This window comes from Acomys minous, assembly GCF_964271855.1.
Source record: "Acomys minous genome assembly, chromosome: 2".
NCBI lineage: Eukaryota > Metazoa > Chordata > Mammalia > Rodentia > Muridae > Acomys > Acomys minous.
In genome coordinates, this window is record NC_140484.1 from 52,216,889 (window position 1) to 52,240,311 (window position 23,423).

At 50.7% G+C, this 23,423-nt stretch overlaps 2 protein-coding genes across 5 annotated transcripts; one reads left to right on the forward strand and one right to left on the reverse strand.

The window, feature by feature from the left end:
* Positions 1–3,269, reverse strand: MRPL11 (mitochondrial ribosomal protein L11). Its single transcript, XM_084766772.1, has 5 exons — positions 2,895–3,269; positions 2,435–2,530; positions 1,837–1,930; positions 1,589–1,748; positions 1–287 (listed from the first exon to the last, which is right to left on the reverse strand). The coding sequence occupies exons 1-5, from the start codon at positions 3,015–3,017 to the stop codon at positions 182–184; spliced, it is 579 nt and encodes a 192-aa protein (XP_084622898.1). The 5' UTR covers positions 3,018–3,269; the 3' UTR covers positions 1–181.
* Positions 2,537–21,868, forward strand: PELI3 (pellino E3 ubiquitin protein ligase family member 3). 4 transcript variants are annotated; one of them, XM_084766748.1, is made up of 7 exons: positions 2,537–2,752; positions 11,792–11,944; positions 15,141–15,270; positions 17,081–17,182; positions 18,420–18,614; positions 18,919–19,107; positions 20,868–21,868. In XM_084766748.1, the coding sequence occupies exons 2-7, from the start codon at positions 11,793–11,795 to the stop codon at positions 21,435–21,437; spliced, it is 1,338 nt and encodes a 445-aa protein (XP_084622874.1). In that variant the 5' UTR covers positions 2,537–2,752; position 11,792; the 3' UTR covers positions 21,438–21,868. The 4 variants fall into 4 exon arrangements, with proteins under 4 accessions (XP_084622874.1, XP_084622873.1, XP_084622875.1 ...); XM_084766747.1 differs by lacking the exon at positions 2,537–2,752 and adding an exon at positions 10,649–10,833; XM_084766749.1 differs by lacking the exon at positions 2,537–2,752 and adding an exon at positions 10,883–11,086.
* The last annotated feature ends 1,555 nt before the right edge of the window (positions 21,869–23,423 follow it).

The following is a 23,423-nucleotide window of genomic DNA, read 5'->3' on the forward strand; positions in this document are numbered from 1 at the left end:
TGGACGGCACAGGAAGTTTATTCAGGCTGGATCCCTCGGCACAGCCACATGTATAGAAATGTCAGTCAGGAAACTATAAACCACACTGCCATGAAGTCCCTTCCTGTCCTGTGGCTCCACTTTCTCAGTGGGCCCTTTCTCGGCCTCTTGCTTCAAAATCCCAGAGTGTGGAAGGCTGGGGTCACTTCTTGGCAGCTTCCGCCTGGGCTGCCAAATCTGCCTCTTTCTGAGCAGCCAAAAACACGGCTCGTTCCTTCTGGAAAGCCTCCAGCTCTTCTGCAGTGAGGCTACAGGTAGAGAAAGATGGTTGGTGAGTGGTGGGTCCTGGTGCAGACCCCAGCTACCCTCCCCCTGACTTCCAACTTTCACACCTCTGCCTGGGACCACAGCCACACATCACCTTCCTCAACCTGTGCTTCCCCTCTTACGGCCCCACTTAGCCTGTGCCCGCTACTGGACCACTGGGATTTCCTGGCCTTCCTCTGAGCCACAGACACTTCAAACGAGGAAGTCGCAGGGTACGTAGCTGTGATCTACTTCTCTCTGTGCCCCACAAAGTAAGGATTTGAAAAAAAAAACAAAAACCATAAAGCCGGACTGGGTTATAACCTGAGCTCCTGTGAGGAGCGGCTGATGCCAGCCTTGCTGTGGGGTACAACACCAGCAGTGAGAGGCCAGTGATTTCCTGCTCCTGTCCCTGCTGTGCTCCCAGCTCTTCCACTTAACTAGTTACTTTAAGGAAACTATCCCTGTGCTCATCCAAAGCCAACTGACTGGGGCGACTGTTGGCCTGGGGATTCTAGTCTGAATGTGCAACAGCTCACACGACCCTTCCTGACTGGGTTCTCCCTCAGGCCGTATCCCACCTGCCCTAGACAAGGCCCCTAGACCACCATGAACTTAGCCTCAGCCCCTTACCTCTTCTCATTGTTCTCTGCAGTTTTCCCACTTTTCTCAGAGTCCTCAGGTAAAAGCAGGGACTCTCCTCTCCCCGCTCATGACATCCAAACAACACTGATCACCTTACCTGTCTTTGCTCTCATGACACCCACTGATTCTCCCTACCCCCATCACCCCCAGATAGGGTTTCTCCATGTGTAGCCCTGGAACTCACAGAGATCCACCTATCTCTGCCTCCCAAATGCTGGGACTAAAGGCGTGCGCCACCACATCCGATCCACTCATTTTTTTTTTTAAACAACACTGACCACCTATCAGTCTAAGCTTCTCTGAAGGGATCTGCCTCCACGTCAGGACTACACATTTCTCCAAAGTGCCTCATTCCTGGTTATATCCAGCATCCAGAACCATGTCCAGCACATCACAAGAGCTTACAAAGTATATTCCAAATGAATAAATGAGGCTTCAGCCATAGCCTCTGCCAGAATCTCAGGTCCTTTGACCTAAAAACTCTACATGTATGAAAACGTCATAATGAGACATAATATGTATATCTAATATATGCTATAAAATATATATATATATTATTTATTTTTTTTTTTCTAAAGGGCCCTCTCATCTTTACTCCCAAATCAAGAACTTTTGGGGTGGGGGGAGAACTTTCTGGGTTTCCTCTCAAGATACTCACTCCTTCACCACACGAATGCCCAGGGAGCGGGCAGAGCCAATGATGGAGCGGACCACGGAAGACAGGGGTACGTCCTGCATGGCAAAAGCATCATCCTTCGCTTTGACGCACGCAATCTCATATATGTGCCTCAAGCTCACCAGGCCTGCCACCTCTTTCCCTGGGAAGAAGGAAGGAGTAACTCTTCAAGTGTCACTGCGTTTTTTTCTGTACCCATCAGAATCGCAGGTGTCCACTCCAGCCCTTACCTGTTTGCCGGGCCCCCTTCTCGATTCCAGCAGCTGCCTTCAAAAAGTAGGAAATAGTGGGCTGCCCAATCTTGAGCTCAAAGGTCCTGTCAGGCTTAGTAGGAAAAAGATACATGAGACTTTCTTGGTCCAAGAAATATCTACTGTCCCTTTCCTTCTCCCATCAGCTTGCCTTCCCAGAAAGTTCTCTCCCCAACCCAAAAGTTCTTGATTTGGGAGTAAAGATGAGAGGGCCCTTTAAAAAATATATTGTATAGCATATATTAGTTATACATATTATGTCTCATTATGACGTTTTCATACATGTGGCGTTTTTAGGTCAAAGCACCTGAGATTCTGGCAGAAGGCTATGGCTGAAAGACAGGAAAAACAAGCCCACCGCCCACCGTTTTTATTCCTCGTCCAACTCTACGCTGGAAGGCCCGGTGAGATGAAAGGTAAGAAACACACGACGCAGCACCGAGGCAGCTCAGAGGAATTACGGTCTAGGCTTCACGTCTCAATGAGAAAAGGTGGCGACCAAGCTAAAGATGGAGAAGCAACCAGAGCGACTAGTTTCGTGAGCCAAGGAAGATGACGGGAGAATGAGACTCGGCACCTTTATGAAAATCTTCGTGGGCAAAGGAATGCCTTCTTTGATGTCCTTTGTCTTCTCGTTGAACTCTTTGCAGAACTGGTTGATAGACACACCCCGCTGTGAGGAAGGCACGTACAAAATTAAGGGTGGGGGCTGCAGGCTTTCTACTACTCCGGAGCCCCTGTCTCTTCTCCCCGTCTCCGTCATCTCCTTGTGTTGCTGTATTTCGTCTACCCAGAGTCAACTAGAGTTTGGGCGCCAAGACGAGTCGTCCACAAGGTGCCACTTAAGCAGCAACCAGGCAACCGCGACAGAGAAGCCGAGGTCTGAAGGGGCTACGTGAGTAACACAAGGACATAAGGCTGCTGGCGTGAACAGCGGGGACGTGTTTCTAAGCAAGGCTTTCCGGGCTCCAGAGCACGTTCCCACCTACCCGCGTCCACCCTCCCGCCTCTCCCAGGCCGGGGTCCAGGCACCGCACCTGACCCAGGATGGGACCCAGTGGCGGCCCAGGCATAGCTTGGCCTGCTCGCACGATGGCCCGGATCACGCCACCCGCCTCCGGCTTCCTGAGGGTCCGAGTGACCCGGCTTAGCTTCGACATGATGTGAGATTTTCAGTCTTATTTCACCTCAGAGAAGCAAGAGCTATGCTCTGAGCGCTGCCATCTTGGGCCAGAGGTCAAGGGTCCTCGCGTTAGGCCAGGGTAAGAGAGACCAACAAAGAGCAGCCTTGTTTCCGTCATACGGCTCTCCAACTAAAGACGAGTTAACTTTTTAAAAGCATTTTCCCCCCTCCTCCGTTCTGAAGGTAGGAAGAAAGCTTACATGGTTTCAGTACACACATTCCGTCAGGCGTGCGCACAGGCACTACATTAGACACCCAAACATGGTCTGGGACTTTGAGTCTCCGCATAGCATTGTGGGTATGTAGTTTCAGCTCCTTATCCTGAGCGTGCTGCTGGCTGTGCTCTGGGTTGCCATCTGCTGGACACAGTGATACCTTAGTGTTTGAAATGGAGCAAGTTAATTCAAAGTGGGGGGGGGGGGGTCCCTTAAGTCTTAGGTTTCCCCATCTGTTTTGTTTGTTTGTTTCGTGAAAGGCGATATGATTACAAATAGAGCGGGCAAACAGACAGAGAGGCTGCTGCTCTTGTTGGCTATGAACTTGATACATAGAGTTAGGGTTAGGTTACTGTTTTTGTTACCTGTTTCGTTCTCTGCACAATGGATATTACAGGCACCTTTTAGGGTTGTGACAGCTCAGTAACACGTCGCTTTAGAACACTACTTGAACCGAGAAAGCATCTACCGCTATTTGTACAAAGAAAGCAAACCCTCCCAGAGCTTTGAACACAGCCTGTGCTCCCTCACGCCAGTCAACCCTAAATTCCCTCGGTCTTAGCAGGCTTACTTTACTGCTTCCCTGCCCTTCCTTTTTTTATTTTTTATTTTTATTTTTATTTTTTATCAGAAGCAGAAGGTTTTGTGTTATGTGTTTCAGCACTCTGCATCCGGCTCCACACTCTCCAGGGCTCCTTGTCGCTACCTGCCTTTTAGTGAATGGCATCTGAAGCAGCTGGTGTTTGAAGCCTTTGGTACCCCCCCCCCCCCCCCCCCCCGCCAGGCAACTGTGGGTACCGAGACTCTCTGAGACAGCGATGGCCTTGGAAGGAGTCTGACTGACTCTCCATGGCCACACCTGGCTGTGAGGCTCCACTAACTGTGGATTGAGTTCTCCATTATTTTCCACAACAGTCCAGGTTGTAAAGTCCTCCACTAGCTGACAGTCACCAGGGTGAGTCTATGTGAAGGAACTCTCCACTAAGTCAGTGTTCGAGGTCCTTCAGATTCCAGAAGTCCCCAGTTTCTCTCCAGCCACCAAGGCAGCCTATTATGCCGCATACCTCTCCAGAGTCTACCGCCCCCTCTAAACTGCCTCTCACATCCTCCACTGTTTTTCTTTCCTTTTCTACTTCCTTGTGTGTGCAATGTGCATGTTTTTGCATGTGTGTGGATGCACTTGTGTAGGTGTACTTGCTCGCACACATGTGCACATACATGTGGAGGGTTGATGTTAAGATCTTCTTCCAAGCTGGTGTGGTGGCGCACGCCTTCAATCCCAGTACTTGGGAGACAGAGGCAGATGGATGGCTGTGAGTTCGAGGCTAGCCTGGTTTACAAGGTGGTTTACAAAGTGAGTCCAGGTTAGTGAAGGCTACATAGAGAAAGCCTGTCTTGAAAAACAAAAACTAAATCCTCTTCCATTGCTCTTCTGCTCTTGTCATTGGTGCAGGGTCTGCTACTCAACCCCAGAGCTTGCCAGAACACTTCATCTTTTAACCAGCTTGTTCTGGGCTTTCTCTGTTGGCCTGGAATTACAGGAAGGTCGCCATACCCAGCTGGCATTTCCCTGGCTTTCTTGAGAGCCAATCTCTCTCCCTCACTCCTGTGTGAAGGAGAGATAAACCTGTTTTTTAGGATCCCAAGTGCGGGATTGGAATGGTCCTGTGAGAGAACAGGTGAGGTTAATCCACTAGAAGACCAACCACCTTGTGCGGGAGCTTGATTGTTGCCAGCTGAAAAGATCCCTTGAACAGACTTTGGGAGATATATAAATGAGCCCAGAACTGGAGGCAGGGTTTTTTGGAGACTTGGGATAGTTTTGGTTGTTCATTGCTGCACTTTAAGGTGTTTCTAGAGAGAACTGCTTGAGGGAAGGCTTCGGGGCTCCGGCTCCTGCTGAGGTTCCGGGTTCTGGTTACTCCAGGTTCCAGCAGAAGAAATCCTGCAGCTCACACCCGGAGAATCGTTCCTCGGAACTGATATCCTTACGGTTTTGTTATTGTGTCCATTAATCCTCATTTCCTATTGTTTTGGTTAGTCGGGTTATAAGTGACGTATGCTCGGTCACTAAGCTCGGTCATTATATATTGTTAATAAAATATATTGGTTAAGAAAATTGAGCCTCCACCTGTGAGGAAACACTTCAGCCGCTGAGCCATCTCCCAACCCCCTCCTCCCACCGTTTTAGAAAATGATCTTAGACTTGACCTTCTCCCACAACCTGCTGCAAATAGCCAGGCCCTTTGTGTAAGGACCCAGAGGCCTTGTTTTTATCGCAGTGCTCTGTGCCCAGGAAAGCCCCCGAGCCAGTGCTGTGGTGCCAGCAGGAGCAGTGACATGTCTCCCTGAGAGACGCCTCCACCACAGGAGGCCCAGTCGCTTCAGGTCCCCCAAACTTTCCTGGCATCCCGCCTTCATAACTCTGCAAGCTGTGGCAAGAGCAACCTGGGGTTCTCTGTGGTGCTATATCAAAGTAGGGTATCCATCCCACCAGTGGAATCTCGGCGAGAGAAAGTAGACCCTATGTTGATTAACTTTCTTTTCTCTCTCTCTCTCTCTTTCTTTTTTCTTCTTTTGGACACAGGATTCCCTGGTGCAGCCCTGGCTGTCCTGGAATCTGGCTTTGTAGAGCAAGCTGGTCTCTACCTTTTGAGTGCTGTGATTAAAGGAGTGCAACGCCACACCTGAAGACTTCCTAATGAGGCATAAAGGAAATGTCAATTTTCCCCATAGAGAGGGAACCCACACATCAAAGACTCTATCCAGTCTAGATGAAGAGTTGATGAGTTTCTTACAGGGGTGTGGTGATGCATGAGCTCTTGTACCCCTGAAAGTTCCCATCAGTCAGTTCCCTCCTCCCCTCCCCCACCTCCCTCTCCTGTGGTGTTTGATAGATGGACTGATTCTTGCATTTGTGCAGGTGCTCATGCACACGTGTGCATGTTAGCATAGAGGCCACAAGTTGATGCTGAATGTCTTCCTGGATTACGTGTCACCTCTCATGAACCTGGAACACATCAGTTTAGCTCATATGGCCGGGCAATTAGCTCTGTCCACCTGGACCCCCCCAGTCCTGGGGTTACAGATGTGAACTTCTGTACCCAGCGATTTTGCAGTGGTCCCAGGTTTTCTGCACAGGTGCTGGAGATCCTAATGTAAGTTTCTGTGCTGGAACTCCCCGGAACAGCTGGTGCTTTACCAGCGGAGCCATTTCCCCCAGACTCTTTCTTTTTCTTTGGCATGCGTATGTGTGTGGTGGTGTGAGTGTTTATCTGCATGTGCACATATGCATGGGTGCACATATGTGTGCAGGTGCATGTATGAATGTGAAGGTCACACTTGGAGGCACCATCTCTCTGCTGACCCTAAGGGTGGCTGGTCCGGCTAGTCTATCTAGCTAACTTGTCCCAGGCAGTGCCAGCCACCACGCCCACCAGGTGAACCTGAACTCTGGCCCTCATATTTGCTCAGCAGGCACTTTTTACACCATCTCCCTAGCACTCCTTTTAAGCTATCTTCCAGCTAAAGCCTCTGTTGCCCACTTTGTTGTAACTCTGTGAGAGATCCTGAGCCAGAATCATTGACCCAGCTTGTTCCTGAATTCCTAATCCTTGTAAACTACACAATTATAAGTGTTTATTGTTTTAGATGCATGGTTCAGGGTGATTTATTATTCCATAATAACTAGCTGATTTGTGCCTTTTTTTGAGGACTCTATGGTGGCGCCAACAGCCTGAAGAAGGACTCAAGTCAAGTTCATATTGATGAGTGAAATGAGTTAATTAGGGATGGATTTACAGAGCTGTAGTCAATTAGGGACAGCTGCGTTTTCCCAAATACTGCCACTGTCTGCTTATGGTGCTTCTATTTTATATAACTGTAAGTCTACAATAGAATTAACAAATTAATACAAACTGGGGCTGGTGACATGGCAGTGGCTGCTTTTCCAGAGGCCCCAGCACCCAGGTTGTGATTCACAATCCTATGTAACTCCAGTTCCAGGGGATCAGATCCCTTTTTCTGGCCTCTGCAGATACCAGGTACACACGTGGTGGTGCACAGATATGCAGACAACACACACACACACACACACACACACACACAGAGCTGGATATGATTGAGCACATTTTTGTTTGTTTGTTTGTTTGTTTGTTTAAGACAAAGCTTCTCTACCTAGCCCTGGCAGTTCTGGAACTCACTATGTAGAACTTGCTGGCCTCAGCCTCAGAGACTCATCTGCTTCTGCCTCTATAATGCTGGGATTAAAGGCGTGCACCACTATGCCCAGCTATGGCACACACTTTTTTGTTGTGTTTTTTTTTGTTGTTGTTTTTTGGTTTTTGGTTTTTTGAGACAGGGTTTCTGTGTGTAGCCTTGGCCATCCTGGACTCACTTTGTAGACCAGGCTGGTCTCGAACTCACATTGATCTGCCTGCCTGCCTCCCAAGTGCTGGGATTAAAGGCGTGCGCCATCACGCCTAGCTTGTTTTTTTTTTTATTTTTAATTTTATTTTTATTTTATGTGCATTTGTGTTTTGTGATCTTGAAGTTACAGACAGTTGTGAGCTGCCGTGTGGGTGCTGGGAATTGAACCCTGATCCTCCAGAAGAGCAGACAGTGCTCTTAACTGCTAAGCCATATCTCTCCAGCCCCTTTTTTGTTTGCTTGTTTCTCTGTGGAGTCCTGGATGTCTGGTCCTCACTTTGTAGACTAGGCTGGCCTCAAACTCACCCACCAAAACTACCACCCCAGCACTTGGGAGGCAGAGGCAGACGGATCTCTATGTGTTTGAGGCCAGGTCTACATAGTGACTTCCAGGTCAGCCAAGACTATGCTGTATCAACACCACCCCAAAGAAAACTCACCACTACAAACAAACAAACAAACCACAGTACACATTTATGACCTCATCATTTCTGGAGGAGCTGGAGTCCAGGCATGGCTGAGCAGGACATTCTGCTTAGGGTCTCACAGGTTTTATTGAAGGCATTGGCTGGGACTGTGGTCTTCTCTGAGGTTCCACTGGGGAACGATCCACTTGTATTGGTAGAATCCAACCGCATGAGAACTGAGAGCTTTTCTTCCTGTTGGCTGGAAACCATCCTTAGCTCAGACAAAAGAGCCAATTTTGCTTTGTTTTGTTTTGTTTTGTTTGTTTGTTTCTTTTTTTTTTTGAGACAGGGTCTCAGTATGTAGACCAGGCTGACCTTGAATTCACAGAGATCTGCCTATCTTGGCTTCCCCAGTGCTCTATAATCAAAGGTGTGTGCCACCACACCTCGCTTGACCTCCAGTTTCTTGACACATAGGCGATTGTTAGATCAGGACTGATGGAGGTGACATGAAAATAAAAGAAAACCCAGACAGCCTTTCCAGCAGCAGGTTTTCCTTCAGTCAGAACAACAAAGGAGTCTTTTAGGTGCTTAACCCTTTACCCTAATGAGTCAGCTCCCCTCTTCAAGGGGGAAGAGACACTCCCCCAAGACAGATGCTATGAACTTAGAATTACAGTTCCATCACGTGCAGGTGATCTTGCACAGTCTACCACTTTTCCTATACTTTTGATCAGAAGCAAGTCACATCCATCACAATCAAGGAGAGAGAACTTTAAAAAGAAGCGAGTACCAGAGAGCAAAGGTCCTGGGGACTGACTACCTTAAGACCCTGTCTAAGGCAGAGGCAGGCAGATCGCTGTGAATTTGAGGCCAGCCTGGCCTACAAAGCAAGTCCTGGACAGCCAAGGCTACACAGAGAAAAACAAAAGAGGAGGAGGAGGAGGAGGAGGAGGAGAACCCGTCATTGGATCTCAGGGCAAGGAAATGTAGCAACACTGCCACCTGTGACGATGTGCAAAGTAGAAGATGTGCCTAATGAACTGTGTGGCACAGCACAGATTTCTAGGTGAAACGTAGAAAGTATCACATCATTTTGACTCTCACTTAGACTAAAATTCAAGAGGTGAGATATAAACTGATAAGGGCACTGACAAATCGAAGAGAAATAGGATTTGATGGTTTTGAAAACTTCCAGGCTTTCCAGACTGTATCAATTAAGAAATGGCCTCTGGCCAGGCATGGTGGTCTTCACCTGTAATCCCAGCACTCCGGAGGCAGAGGCAGGCGGATCACTGTGAGTTCAAGGCCAGTCTGGCCTACAAAGGGAATCCAGGACAGCCAAGGCTACACAAAGAAGCCCTGTCTCAACAAAACAAAACAAACAAAGATCAAAAAAACAAAAAAAGGAAGGAAGGAAGAAAGAAAGAAAGAAAGAAAGAAAGAAAGAAAGAAAAAGAAAGAAATGGCTTCTGGGGTTGGATGGCTCAGAGGTAAGAGTACTGGCTGTTCTTCCAAAGGTCCTGAGTTCAATTCCCAGCAACCACATGATGGCTCACAACCATCTATAATGAGATCTAGTGTTCTCTTCTGGTGTGCAGGTGTACATGCAGGCAGAGCACTGTGTACATAATCAATAAATAAATCTTTAAAAAAATAAAACATTACAAATAAATAAATAAATAAATAAAATCAGAAGGTCAAGGGCTGAAGATGTTGGCCGGTGGTATTGCCGAGCTGTACGAAGCCATGGGCCAGATCCTCTCTTGGTTCCTCTTTAGCAAGATTGTGTAAATCTATTTCGAGGCAGCAGGGGTGAGGGCACAGAACACGACAATTATTGCACCCGCCTCCCAGGACTTAACTTAATCAAATTCAAACCAAAGAGCTAGGTACAGACATAAGAAAAATTTTTTCTAAGTCTGTGGCCCAGAGGGACTGAGCACCCAAAAGTCCTTTGAGGCTTTACAAAAGATTGGTGCGCACTGGTGAGAGTCGGGGCAGCAGTGCGTGTCTCGGTTCACCAAGGAGGCCAGAGCCCACGAATGTTACACAGAGAGAAAATGGTCAAGCTCCACTGGAGGACAGATCTGCACTCAGGACAACCGCAGTGGCTTTCTTCAGCCTCCGCGGTCTATACACCTTCCTCCGCTTCCTCAAGTAGTTTCCTTCTCTCTACTAGCCCTTTGCTATTCTGAAATGGGAGGTGGGGTCTTGGAGGCGGAGATGGGGAGTTCCTAGTCTAAGGTTGGGGAAAGAAGCCTCCGGTTTACTGTGAGAAGGAGGCTCCAGACTCGCGGGGGGAACCCAGGAGACCTTGGAATAGGAGAGGAGTCTTGTAGACCAAGGGAAGTCCCTCAACCAGCGGGGAGGAGATAGGGAGTCGCTCAGAAAGAATCGCGGGCCGGACTTCATTGGTTCCAGGGGCGGGACTCAGGGGTACGGGCTCCTGAAAACCTGTTCAGCATCTGACTACAACTAGGCTTTTAGCCGCAGGAGGCGGAGCCTCAGAGTAAGGCGGGGCCATCAAGGGGGCGGAGCCTCAGGGGCGGGGCGGGGGACAGAGGGTGGAGCGTGGAGGCTTGTGTGCACATCCCTCCCTTCTTCCGGCCGGGGTGTCCCCGCGACGAGGCTGCGTAGAGCAGCCGCGGGCCAGGCCCATCCCGCCGCAGCAATCCGAGGCGCAGTAGAGGTGAGGCGGGTCGGGGTGAGCAGCTTGCGGAGAACCCCGGAACGCCGCCAGGTGAGGACTGCGAGGTGGAGGGGCGGGGGGCTGTGCTGGGCGTGTGCGGGGGGCGTGTTTGCGTATCTGCGGGCGGCGGGGTTAAAGGAGCCGGGTTGACGGCCGCCGCCTGTGGCTGTTAGCGCGTGGGCGCGTCCCTGCGGTAGCAGGTCCTGGTTGTGTCTCGGCTTTGCCCGTGGTGCTAGGGATGTGCGGGACTGTCTGCGTGCGGGACTGTCTGCGTGCGCGCGCGTCTTTGCGGGGGGCCGTCCGGGTGTGTATCTGCGTATGCACTGGGCCGTCGTTGTGCCCGTCCCGAGCGCGGGATGAGGGCCTGCCCTCGGCGCAGACCCTCTCCAGCGTTAGGGTTGTTAAATTGGTTGCCAGCTGGGGACCCGCTCTGCTGCAGGGGGAGCCCGACTGGGGAGCGCCGCCCCTACAGGCCTCCCGAGACCAGAGCGGCCTGAGGACCGCAGACAGACACCTGAGGGAGGGAGGGAGAGGGCACGCATCCGCACCCAGGAGAGATCTGGAGGGCTGCCTGCAGTGCCATGCCAAGATGGGGAGACTGAGTCAGATGGATGGTCAGAGGAAGGCAGGAGAATAGAGGAAAGTACGTGGATAGAAGGGGGGATAGAGCATGGGAAGCGAGAAGGCAGAAAAGGACGTGCTGGGAGGACAGAGAGTCATTGGGAACAGACAGACCTACAGAGGCCTAGACCTGCAAAAAAAGGGCAGTAAGATTAGAGTGAAGGCATAGATCAGGAAGCTGACAGCGGGTAACTGAGGTCTTGGCCTTAAGAACTTAATCTCCCCCCCCCCCCCTTGGTATCTCAGCAACCTCACCCTTTATGAGAGGCTGAAGTCGTCATAATAGCAAGTGTTGAAGGGTCACTCTTGCCTCGGCCTAAGGGGCCAGAGCTTGAGAGAAGATGTGGTGGAAAGTTGCAAACTTCTTTTCTCCTCTCTCACTGCTCAGAATGGTGCTGGAAGGAAACCCGGAAGTGGGAACCCCTCGCACCTCGGACCTCCAGCACCCAGGGAACAAGGGCTCTTGCGTCCTCTCTTCTCCTGGTGAAGAAGCACTGCCAGGCGAGGAACCCATCAAGTATGGTGAACTCATCGTCCTGGGGTGAGCCTCCCTAGTCCAGGGGTGATGAGCCTTGGGTAACTCCCTCCTCACGTCAGCCAAAACAACAGTGGGCACCAGCTGCCTTCCCCGGAACTCTTGACTCTTTGCTTCTTGTCACTTTCCCAGATGAAAGACAAAATTGACCAAACCCATTTCAATTTTGTTTGTTTGTTTTGTTTTGTTTTTGAGACAGTGTTTCTCTGTGTTTCCTTGGCTGTCCTGGAACTTGCTCTGTAGACCAGACTGGTTTTGTACTCAGATACCGCTTGCTGCCTGGGATTAAAGTTGTGAGCCTCCGCCGCTGGCCCTGAGACAATTCTTAACTGCTCACCAGTTTCTAATCAGATGAGAACAAGAGTCTGTAAAGCACCCACTGTGTGTAGGTGTGGGGTAAAGTGGTTCTGCTTCTGCAAGTTGCCGAACTTCCCTGTGCCTCCCTTTTCCCATTTTGAAGAGAGGGTTGGTACTAAACTGTACTCCCAAAGGTTATCTGAAGGAAGGAAAAGAGGAAGGGACTTTTGTAAAGTACATAGACAGGACCCAGCACATCTAGTGTCTGGGAGGCAGGCGGTGCTAAGCCTTTTCATGGACATTATTTCGGTTTGTTTTGTTTTGAGACAGAGTTTCTCTGTGTAGCCTGGCTGTCCTGGACTTGCTTTGTAGACCAGGCTGGTCTTGAACTCACAGAGATCTGCCTGGCTCTGCCTCCTGAGTGCTGGGATTAAAGGAGTGTGTGCCACCACTCCTGGCATCATGGACATTATTTCATTTCGATCTTCACAAAGATGCTGTAAGGAAGGAGGTGAGGAGACTTAGGCTTAGAGAGGGGCAGTGACTGGCCCAAGGGCACACAGCTGGTAAGTGGCAGGCCTGGGATTTGAACCCAGATCTTCCTAGCTGTAGATCTAGCACATTATCACTAAGCTGCAGTTTACCCTTATGCTACAGGTGAGAAAGTGGAGTCTGTGAGAGAGAAACTGATGGGACTTGATGCCTGGGTAGGCCCTGTCCTTCCTGGTCTTTGCTTGCCTGGATACCTGCATCTCCCATGAAGCACTTTCCAAGACACAGACACGTCTTCCTTTCCCTTTGTGTCTCCTTTGGTCCCATCTCTACCCAGAAGACACTACTTGATCCACTGTAGGATCATGATGGAGATTAACAATAACAGGGGCCGTCATTTGGTGACTTGTATGTGCCCCTTGCCTTTGGTGACTTGTATGTGCCCCTTGCCTTTTTCCCCCTAAATAACAATAATAGCTAGCTCGTATCAAGAGCTTGCTATAACCATGCCAGACTCTGTCAAGCATTTTAAAGTGATTTATCTTGTTTAGTTCTCAAAAAAATCAACCTTCCAACTAGGACCTGACAAATGAGCTCCATTTTATAGAGGTGATGACTGGAGGAGCCAGAATGTAGGCCAGGTTCCTGTAAGTCCTCAGCCTGCATCCTGACCTGTCTCCTCCCAGGCCTGCCCCTGCCCATATAGAAGAAGTGCTCTGAAGGGTGAAAGTGATGTTCTGCACAGGGGTGCTAATGTCTGAAAAACAGCCGCTTTGTGTCCTGACAGAGGGGAGGGCTTGTGTTTCTGCCTGGGGGGGCAAGGCAGGGATGGAGGAGTCTGCAGACAAGGAGGATGGGCTTTGTTGACAGCCCTCTGCCCTAAAGGAGGGCAAGGACGCCTCAGTGCGTATCAGAGCTATGGGGACTGCATGGAAGTGACACCGTGAGTCTGGTGTAGTGCACACACCTGCAAGCCCAGCACACAGGAGGGGGCCAACCCGGGTTGCATTAGATTTTTGTCCCCAAAATAAATAAAATAAATAAGAGAGAGGGAAGGAAGGAGGAAGAGGGAGAGAGAAGAGAGAGAAGAAAATGTGAGGTGCTGAGAGGAACCCCACACCTAGAGAGACAGACTCTCTGGATGGGTCTAGAGAAGGTGGATTTTAACAAATGCACTAGGGAATTCTAACTGATCTTACATTGTGTGTCCCCCGCCTTTTGAGACAGGGCCTCACATAGCCCAGGCTGGCCTTCATCTGTCTCCCTATGTAGCTGAGGAGGACCTTGAGCTCCTGGTCTTCGTTCCTCCCAAGTTCTGGGATTACAGGCATGTGCTACCAGGCTGCACGCATGTGGTGCTGGGAATTGAACCCATGGCATTGTACGTGCTGGGCTGAGCTACATCGCCAGCTACTTATTTCCATCTCCAAAGCTTTCTGTGGCTCCCCACTAGTTACAGAAAGACGTTCTTAGCTTGGTATTCGTATCTCCATACTATACGATGCCACCCAAGTCGCTCGATCCCAGTCTCAATAAACCCTGCCAGTCTTAGGTCCTTGGCTCAGAGACCTCTAACTTGCAGGATTTTGGCAAATCTAGGCGAGGATGACTACAATCTGGCTCCCTGCCCCCCCCCCCCCCGAGCTTTTTAGCTTGAGGCAAGTCATTTTTTCCTCCCTGGGCCTTGACTTGTCTAATTTATAAAATAGGAAGAAAGACACTTGGCTGGCAGGACGTCTCACAGATTCCATTAGGTAATTGAAAACCCGAAGGACCAAGAACAGGGGCATCAGAGGCAGCAATCAAGACAATGACTCACCTCATCTTTGCTTCTCCCAGTCATGCTCCCTGAATAAAAGCTAGAAAGGAAGGTGGAAATTAGACAAGCGCGCAGATAATGGAGGGAGTGCAATTAGAAACGGTTGTTTTCCTTCTTGGTCATTTATGTGCCCTGAATGATGGGTGATCCTTCGCTGCAGATGAAGGCTTTCTAGCTCTTCCAGGCCCAGTATAGGCGTTTCCTCTCCCAGAATCCTGATCCTGGGTTATCCCCGCCTCTTCCTGGGCCTTGAGTGTACTTGACTTGTGCCTGGGCTGTGGCGGGTGATGCCTGGGTGAGTCCTCTCCTCCACTGAGGCTCAAGCAAGATCGTGATGCAGCACCCCTACCACCATAGCACCTGCTGTTACAGCTGAGGCATCCAGGGAACACTTGGTCACTGAAGGAGGGACCCCACCCCCACCCCTCAGTGCAGCTGTTTGCTATTCCGGGTTTCCTAGCTTTGGGTGCTTCTAGCACTTGTTTATCAAGTGGAGTCTGCTCTGCCTTGGCAGTTTCCTCCAGGTCTCCTAAGGGCTCACTTTCTCCTCCTTTCTCTCCTACCCACTATCTCCACCCCGCCCCATATCCACAGCTACAATGGGTGTCTAGCAAGTGGGGACAAGGGCCGCCGCAGAAGCCGCCTGGCACTGAGCCGCCGGCCACATGCCAACGGAGTGAAGCCAGACGTCATGCACCACATCTCCACGCCACTCATCTCCAAGGCAAGCAGCGCATACCAGTGGACTGAGTGCCATCCTGTCCTGTGTGCCCAGGCCCGGGTCTTCAGCTTTCCTAGACCCACCTGCCATGGCCTCTGTGGAGCAGGGAAGCCCGTTGCCTACTGGCTCAGCAGAGAAATGGTGATGGTGGGTCTGGAGAGATGATAGCTCAATCGGGTAACGAGAGGGCTGTGCAAGCCTGAGGACTTAAGTTTGGGTACCTAGCACCCATATAATAAAAGCACATGTGCCTCTGGCCCCAGCACTGTTGAGGGCAAAGTCAGGAGCTTTGCTGGGGCTTGCTGGCCCTCATCCTAAGCAGAAAACACATGTTCCAGGTTCAGTGAGAGAGGACACTCAGTGGCCTTTGTGGGCGTACAACCTGTGCACACACATGTACATATACCACACCACAGACACCCCAAAATGGTGATACTAGATATCCTTTGCAGTATGCCCAGCCCTTAATAGCCTTTGAAATGTTTCCTTGACTGTCACACCCCATTCACTGATGAGAAATTTTACTTATTTAAAACTGTTTAGCCGGGCGTGGTGGCACATGTCTTTAATCCCAGCACTCTGGGAGGCAGAGGCAGGTGGATCGCTGTGAGTTTGAGCCCAGCCTGGTCTACAAAGCGAGTCCAGGACAGTCAAGGCTACATAGAGATACCCTGTCTCAAAAAAAAAAGTTTAAATTTATTTTTATGTGTATAGCTATTTTGCCTGCATGAATGTCAATGCACTGAGACCATGCAGTTCCTGTGGGAGCCAAAAGAAGGTATCGGATGCCCTAGGCCTGGAGTTGCAAACCCTTGTAAGCTGCCTGATGGGTGCTAGGGTCAAACCTGGGTCTACTGCAAGAGCAGCAAGCGACCTTAACCACTGAGCCATCTCTCCAGCACCTGTCAGCATTATTCTAGAAGTAGCCAAGCTCCAAGCATGGCCTGTGAGGCTCACACAATGTATTAGTGAGAGTTCTGTAGAGAAACAGAACTTACAGCATGAATATGTCTGTCTGTCTGTGTGTCTGTCTGTCTGTCTGTCGGGGATTTATTGGAATGGCTTATAAGCTGTGGTTCAGCTATCCAACAATGGCTGCCTAACCAATAGAAGGTGCAAGAATCCAGTAGTTATTCAGCCCATGAGGATGGATGTCTCAGCTGGTCTTCAGTATATCCTGGACTACCAAAGAAGTAGGCCCTAGCGCCACTGAAGGGAAAAACTTGGGACTTGCCTGTGAGAGCGAGAATAAGCAGGCAAAAAGAGAGAGCTTCCTTCTTCCATGGGGTCCTTTATATACAGGCTGCCAGCAGAAGGTGTGGCCCAGATTAAAGATGGATCTTCCCGCCTCAAAGGATCTGGATTAAAGGTTTATTTTCCTACCTTAAATATAGAGATTAGAAGTGGGTCTTTCCACTTTAAATGACTTAATTAAGCAAAAAGCCCTCACAGGTGTGCCCAGACATTGGGTCTTAGTTAATTATAGATGTGGTCAAGTTGACAACCAAGAAGAGCATCACACAGGACAATACCAGAGAGAAACCTCTGGTTTCAGAGGGTTAGCGTGGAAGCTAAGTCTCTGCTGTTTTTCCAGGCGTGTGGTGGAGGGCCAGTTCTTGCCTCTGACCTTAGATTTCTAACTGTGAAAATGGAACAGTAAGCACATATTTGTTTTGGAGATAGCTAAGAGCTCCTTCTATACAGTCTCCTCTGCGCAGGATGGAGCTCCCTTCCTGGGAGTGGCTATTGGGCCTTGGCTCAGAAGTTTACACCTCTCCTGTACCCTGGGAAGTGACTGCCTTCTCTTCACCAGGCTCTGAGTAACCGAGGCCAGCACAGTATCTCATACACACTGTCCCGGAGCCACTCAGTCATAGTGGAGTACACACATGACAGCGACACGGACATGTTCCAGGTACGTCCAGCCTTTCAGCCTTTGTGTTCTGCAGGGTCAGACGACGGGCCCAGAAGCTCTGAGAAGGGTGCTTCTGAGAACTCACTGTAGCAGATTCCCACTCAGATGGGAAAGTAGGATGTCTTAGACTAGGGTGCTGACTGCCCAGGTGTCTCAGAATTGAGACACCTAGTGGGTGGGAGGGGACGCTGTACAGCTTGGAGGTTCAGAGTCTAGAGTTAAGCCTCATCATGCCTGGGCTCAAGTACTAGCCCTGTACACTTGCCATTGGGTGACTTTGGGCAAGACTCCTTCAGCATCTCTGAGTCTTGTTTTCCTCATCTGTAAAACGAGGCCCATGAGAAGAGTTACTGAGGTCTTGTACATAGAGTGCCTAGCTTAGGCCTAGAGAGATGGGTTAGAGGCTAAAAGCACTTCTTGCTCTTGCGAAGGACTCAGGTTCAGTCCTCCGCACCCACATCTGCTGCTTACAGCTGCCTGTAACTCAGTTCCAGGGGATTCGGTGCCCTCTGGCTTCCATAGGTGGCCCTTGCACGCATTCGGTGCAGTAAAGCCACTCAGGCTCACAGACAGAGAAGAATAACAAGCGGTGTGGTGTCTTTAATCCTAGCACTTGGGAGGTGGAGATAAGTGAATGGGAGGCCAGGCTGATCTACATGCAAGTTCCAGGCCAGTGCAGGCTACATAGTGAATCTCTGCTTAACACAACAAGGGTGTGGCGGTGGTGATGCACACCTTTAATCCCAGCACTTGGGAGGTAGGAGCAGGCAGATCTCTGCAAGTTTGAGGCCAGTCTGGTCTACAAAGCAAGTCCACAACAGCCTGAACTATAAGAGAAACCTTGTCTTGAAAAACAAAACAAAACAAAAACAAAAAAAAAAACCCTAAACCCCCCAAAAAGCTTATCCTATGATAGATACATTCTTACTAAGACTTAATTCACTGCTAATATTCCAGGACATCGCCTTTTAATTGGTCTCTCAGCAGATGAGCTAGTTTTTAGTGAGTGGGGTATTTCTCAGAGCTGTGGGGCCACAGAACAGAAGTTGCTTCATGCCACCACAGCTGATCAGATGCAGAGAACCTGCATGCAAGCCCGAAGTGTCTAGGCTCTAGAAAGATGTGGCGTGCTGTCCTCTTCAAGTCTGGCGTCTTCATTGTTTGGTGGCTGCTGAGACACTGGGTGAGAAAACTGAAATTTGCCTGTGCATGTGCTCTTGCCTTCCTCTCCTTACAGATTGGCCGTTCTACTGAAAACATGATTGACTTTGTGGTAACAGACACATCTCCTGGTGGAGGGGCCACAGAGGGCCCTTCCACCCAAAGTACCATCTCCCGCTATGCCTGCCGCATCCTCTGTGACCGCCAGCCACCCTATACTGCCCGCATCTATGCTGCTGGCTTCGATGCCTCTAGCAACATCTTTCTTGGAGTGAGTGAGCCCCCGAGGCAGGGCTAACCCTTCCAACAGAGAAAGCAGAGGGAGGCTGGGGAGATGCTGCAGCTTAGAGTGGTGGGCCAGTCGACAGCCATCCTGTGCATCTCTCTCTCACATGGCTTAGCAGCCCACATCTTGAAGGAGCAAAATGAAGTACAGTCAGGTGATACCCAAGACCTGAAGTCCTGTGTGGGAAACCCCAGATCTTGAAGTGTGGGGGGGGCAGCGGATACCACCTTTGGCATGTGGCCTTTTGGGAATTCCTGGGCTTGTGAGCTTATCCTTCCTGTGGTCCTAGGAGCGGGCAGCCAAATGGAGGACTCCTGATGGTCTGATGGACGGCCTGACAACCAACGGGGTCTTGGTGATGCACCCAGCAGGTGGCTTCTCCGAGGACTCTGCCCCAGGTGTCTGGAGGGAGATTTCCGTCTGCGGGAATGTGTACACACTGCGGGATAGCCGCTCAGCCCAGCAGCGGGGGAAGCTGGTAGGTGGCTGCCTCCGTTCCTCCTCACCCTTCCCAGGCCCTCAAAATCAGTACGTTGCCTTTCCAAGCTGGGAGATCATCTATTGTACCTTCTCTCCAAGAAAGTCCGACTAGGCTCTGTTCAGTGAGCCCCAGGCTCAGGGAGTTGTTTTTTTTTTTTTTTTTTTTGCTTTGTTTTTAAAGATTTATTTATTATTATATATACAGTGTTCTGCCTACATGTACACCTGCACACCAGAAGAGGACGCCAGATCTCATTATGGATGTTTGTGAGCTCAGGACCTTTAGAAGAGCAGGCAGTGCTCTTAACTGCTAAGCTATATCGCTCCAGCCCTCTGGGAGTTCTTGACGTTTGTCACTTAACTCCACAGAAAGGACCAGAGCGAGGTCCCTGGGTCTAGTTTCATACTGCTGGGGATCCCGCAAGTGATAAGAAATAGAGCCACACATATGCACCGTGTGGAACCGAGCGGCTTTGAGGCAGCCAGCAGCTTAGAGAATCACACCCCTTTCCAAAGGTGACACTTGGCCTGTGTCAGAACAATTTAGAGCCCAGAGCATTGGCAGCTTATAGTGTGTCTGTCACATTCAGGGAGGTTTAGTGTTTATTCATTTATTTTTGGTTTTTCAAGACAGGGTTTCTCTGTGTATCCTTGGCTATCCTGGTCTTTGTAGAGTAGGCTGGCCTCGAACTCACAGAGATCTGCCTGCCCCTGCCTCCCTGAGTGCTGGGGTTTAGTGTTATTCTTTCCCAGCAGGAAAGGGCCTTTGGAGTAGTTCTTACACTGCTGGTCTGAAAGCATCCCTTGCGTGCTATTTGGAGCATTAATGATGGGAGCTGGGAGTAAGTTCTAGTAAAATAATAGAGCTATATAGCTATATTCCTTGACTGGTCCACACAGAGTTCTTCCCAGTTGCCAGCACGTGGGAAGATTATGAGTTCTAGGCCAGCCTGGGCACATAACCGGGGGCTGGAGAGATGGCTCAGAGGTGAGAGCACTGGCTGCTCTTGCAGAAGACCCAGTTTTGGTTTCCAGCACCCACACGGCAGATCACAACCATCTGTAACCCTAGTTCCAGGGGATCCAACACCCTCTTCTGGCTTCCATGGGCACCAGGCACCCATGTAGCACACAGACATACATGCAGCCAAAACACCCAACATGCATGTGAGTCTACATACCACAGACATATGCTTGTTATATGCCCACTGTATACCGGTCACTGTTCCAGGTTTTTGTTTTGACCCACTTGAGATATGGAATCTACTCTGAGGTCCAGGAGACCAAGACACAGAAGTTAAATTATTTCCTTAGCAACACTGAGTAAGTGAATGGCAAGACCAGGATTCGACCCCAGGCCCTCTGGCTCTGGAGTTCTTGCTGTGATCTGTAATCCTTGGGGCAGCTGCCTTGAGCTGTGTACCAGTATTCCCCTTGGGAGATGCTTGCTTTCTCTGCGCATCCTACTTCTGCCATTAGGGGAGAGCTTTGGGAAACATTTCAGAGAAACCTTGCTTTGGGCCACAGACTAACTGATTTGACCTGTGAAGATAGCAAAGCTGGGGTCCTTCTAAAGAGTAAGGGGTTGTATGTACTCGGGGGCATCTGTCTTCCTTGTCTTAGCTGGCCTCCTGGCCTGGGGTGTTCTCTCCAGGGAATACAATATCACTAGCCAGATAGGTGGCTTCTCTGGGGTGAGGCTGCCTGGCGGCAGGGCCAGGGAGCTCTGGGGCTAAGGCCTTCTGCTGCCTCCGGCAGGTGGAAAACGAATCCAACATCTTGCAAGATGGTTCGCTCATCGACCTGTGTGGGGCCACGCTGCTGTGGCGCACTCCGGCAGGGTTGCTGAGGGCACCCACACTGAAACAACTGGAGGCCCAGCGACAGGAGGCCAACGCAGCACGGCCCCAGTGTCCCGTAGGCCTCAGCACCTTGGTCTTCCCCAGTCCTGCCCGTGGCCGCACAGCACCTGACAAGCAACAGCCGTGGGTCTACGTCCGTTGTGGTCACGTCCATGGCTACCATGGCTGGGGCTGCCGGAGGGAGCGAGGCCCCCAGGAGCGCGAGTGTCCTCTCTGCCGCATTGTGGGACCCTATGTGCCCCTGTGGCTCGGCCAGGAGGCTGGTCTCTGCCTGGACCCTGGGCCGCCCAGCCACGCTTTTGCACCCTGTGGCCACGTCTGTTCAGAGAAGACTGCCCGCTATTGGGCCCAGACACCACTGCCTCATGGCACACACGCTTTCCACGCGGCCTGCCCCTTTTGTGGGGCTTGGCTCACTGGTGAGCATGGCTGCGTCCGCCTAATTTTCCAGGGGCCACTGGACTAGGCTTTCCAGGGTCCTTGCTGCCATGCCTGCCTACCCACCCAGGTCCCCCATCTCCTGCTGTTCAGAGGGAGCTCTGCATGTGGGACTCTGCCTGCTGGCAATAGCCACACCAGTTGGACACATTGGATGGGCTGTGGCCCTCCCCTCAACTCTAGCCTCTAAGAGGGTCCCTGAGATCTCTATCCCAGTCATATTGATGGGGACTTTAGCACCAGCTCTGCCCCAGGCTGATGGAGGGTACCCCAATGCCCCTGTCCTTCTTGGGGTATCCTACATCATGCCACATACACTGTGCCCCTGGGGGAGTGAAGGGGCCATGGCCCCTGACTTCCAGCTTAAGCTGGTTGTGCTTTGAACCTGCCATTCCAGTAACAACTATCCCTCCCTCCTGCTGCTGCCCTGGGTTACTTTATAAACCACATTGCTCAGCTGCCCTCACAGATCCTCGTGTCCCGAATGTATGCAATGCCTCCACCCTCCGTGAGTGATGCGTGGGCAGGCAGGCTGAGGTCAGCAGTTGCTGATCTCCAATACAAACAGGATAGTAACAAGTGGAGGACGCACGGACAGTCAGCTTCTCCACCTGGTGGAGTTCACAGCCTAGTGGAGGGTGAGTGGGCAGCTTCATACGTGTTAGGATCAGAGAGTTCCAGGGCTGGAGAGCAGCCCTTACTGGATTTGAGAGGCTTCATGGAGGAGGTAGCACAGGAAATCAGCTGCCTTGGTGGCTTAGAATCTTCCAGGCCCACAAGGTAAGGAAGGGCTCTGTACCCTCTTGGCACAGGCTCAGGGTAAGGAAGTGTAGGGGTTGGAGAAACAGATTAAGGGGATGCTGGAGCATAGGGCGTGGCTGTGCTGGAGACTTCAGATCTCTTTTTGTGGGCAGTCAGGAGTCAAAGCTGGGAGAGGCCTCACTGCTCCACAGCAACTGCCTCTGATACAAGGGCTACCATCGCTGGATATTCACTGTGTGCCCTACCCCATCCTAACAGTAATTACAGCTGGATTCAGTGGGAGCCAGGGCTCTGCTTCTCGAAGATTTTGTCACTTAAGCCTCACAGTGATCAAGGAAGGGAGATATCCACACTTGGGTTCCTAGAGAGATGAAGTTACAACCTAGTTGCAAGTCATAATTGGAAGCCACAACTGCCCCCCTCACACCCTACTAAGGCTGGGCAGGACTGAGGCAAGGTAGGTTAGAGTCTGTTTCCTGGAGAAGCTGAAGAACAGAGAGATGGATATCTACCTGCTCAGTGCCCAGCCCCATGCAGGGCTTCCCCATCAGAGGAGGGACCCATGGGGCTAATGCCAAAAGCTGAACACCACATTCTATTGGCCACCTGTATGTACATGCTGGGGTTGTTCTGAGAAGTTGGGTGGCCTAAAGCCAGAGCCACATCTTAAATGATGACCCTGTAGAGGCAGGATGGAGTTTGGAGGGTAACCTGGGTTAGGACAATAGGATAGAACCAATACGCAGGGCAACAGAAAAAGGGGATCAGGGTTGTCGGCTGGGACACGCTGGACCTTGGTGACTATGGAGATCAAATTAGTGCTGAGCCCCTCCCTATTCCTCCTGATTGTGAGTCAGGTCTGTGAACCAAGGGCCAAGCTGGGGGTTTTCCTCTGACCATTCAAGGGAAAGTGAGCCAGGAAGATAGGTAGACAGACTATAGATAAATAAAGGGAGGTGGCTCTAGGTGTAGGACTGACTGTCCTCAGGGCAAGACAGAAGCCAGAGCCTTAGGGGGGTGCAGAAGGCAGCCAACATGGTACAGACTGAGCAGCGCATAGCTACAGTGTGATGCATGGCAGAAAGAGATGCCAGAGTATGCGGGGAGCATTTCAACCCTCCCCCAAAACACTAAACATGAAACGCTACCCTGTTCTTGTTAATGACTCTATTGGGGACCAGGCCAGGGAACACATTCTGATCTCATTTCTGGTGTTGAGCCTCAGACTCTGGGAAAAAGGACAAGCAAAAGG

Coding starts and splice junctions, on each gene's coding strand:
- PELI3 (XM_084766746.1), top strand. CDS start 11,394: ATGGTCAGAGGAAGGCAGGAGAATAGAGGAAA. Junction 15,271..17,080: donor CCACGCCACTCATCTCCAAG/GCAAGCAGCGCA, acceptor TCTCTTCACCAG/GCTCTGAGTAACCGAGGCCA. Junction 18,615..18,918: donor CTAGCAACATCTTTCTTGGA/GTGAGTGAGCCC, acceptor CTGTGGTCCTAG/GAGCGGGCAGCCAAATGGAG.
- MRPL11 (XM_084766772.1), bottom strand. CDS start 3,017: ATGTCGAAGCTAAGCCGGGTCACTCGGACCCTCAGGAAGCCGGAGGCG. Junction 1,931..2,434: donor CCACGAAGATTTTCATAAAG/GTGCCGAGTCTC, acceptor TTTCCTACTAAG/CCTGACAGGACCTTTGAGCT. Junction 1,749..1,836: donor GAAGGGGGCCCGGCAAACAG/GTAAGGGCTGGA, acceptor CCTTCTTCCCAG/GGAAAGAGGTGGCAGGCCTG.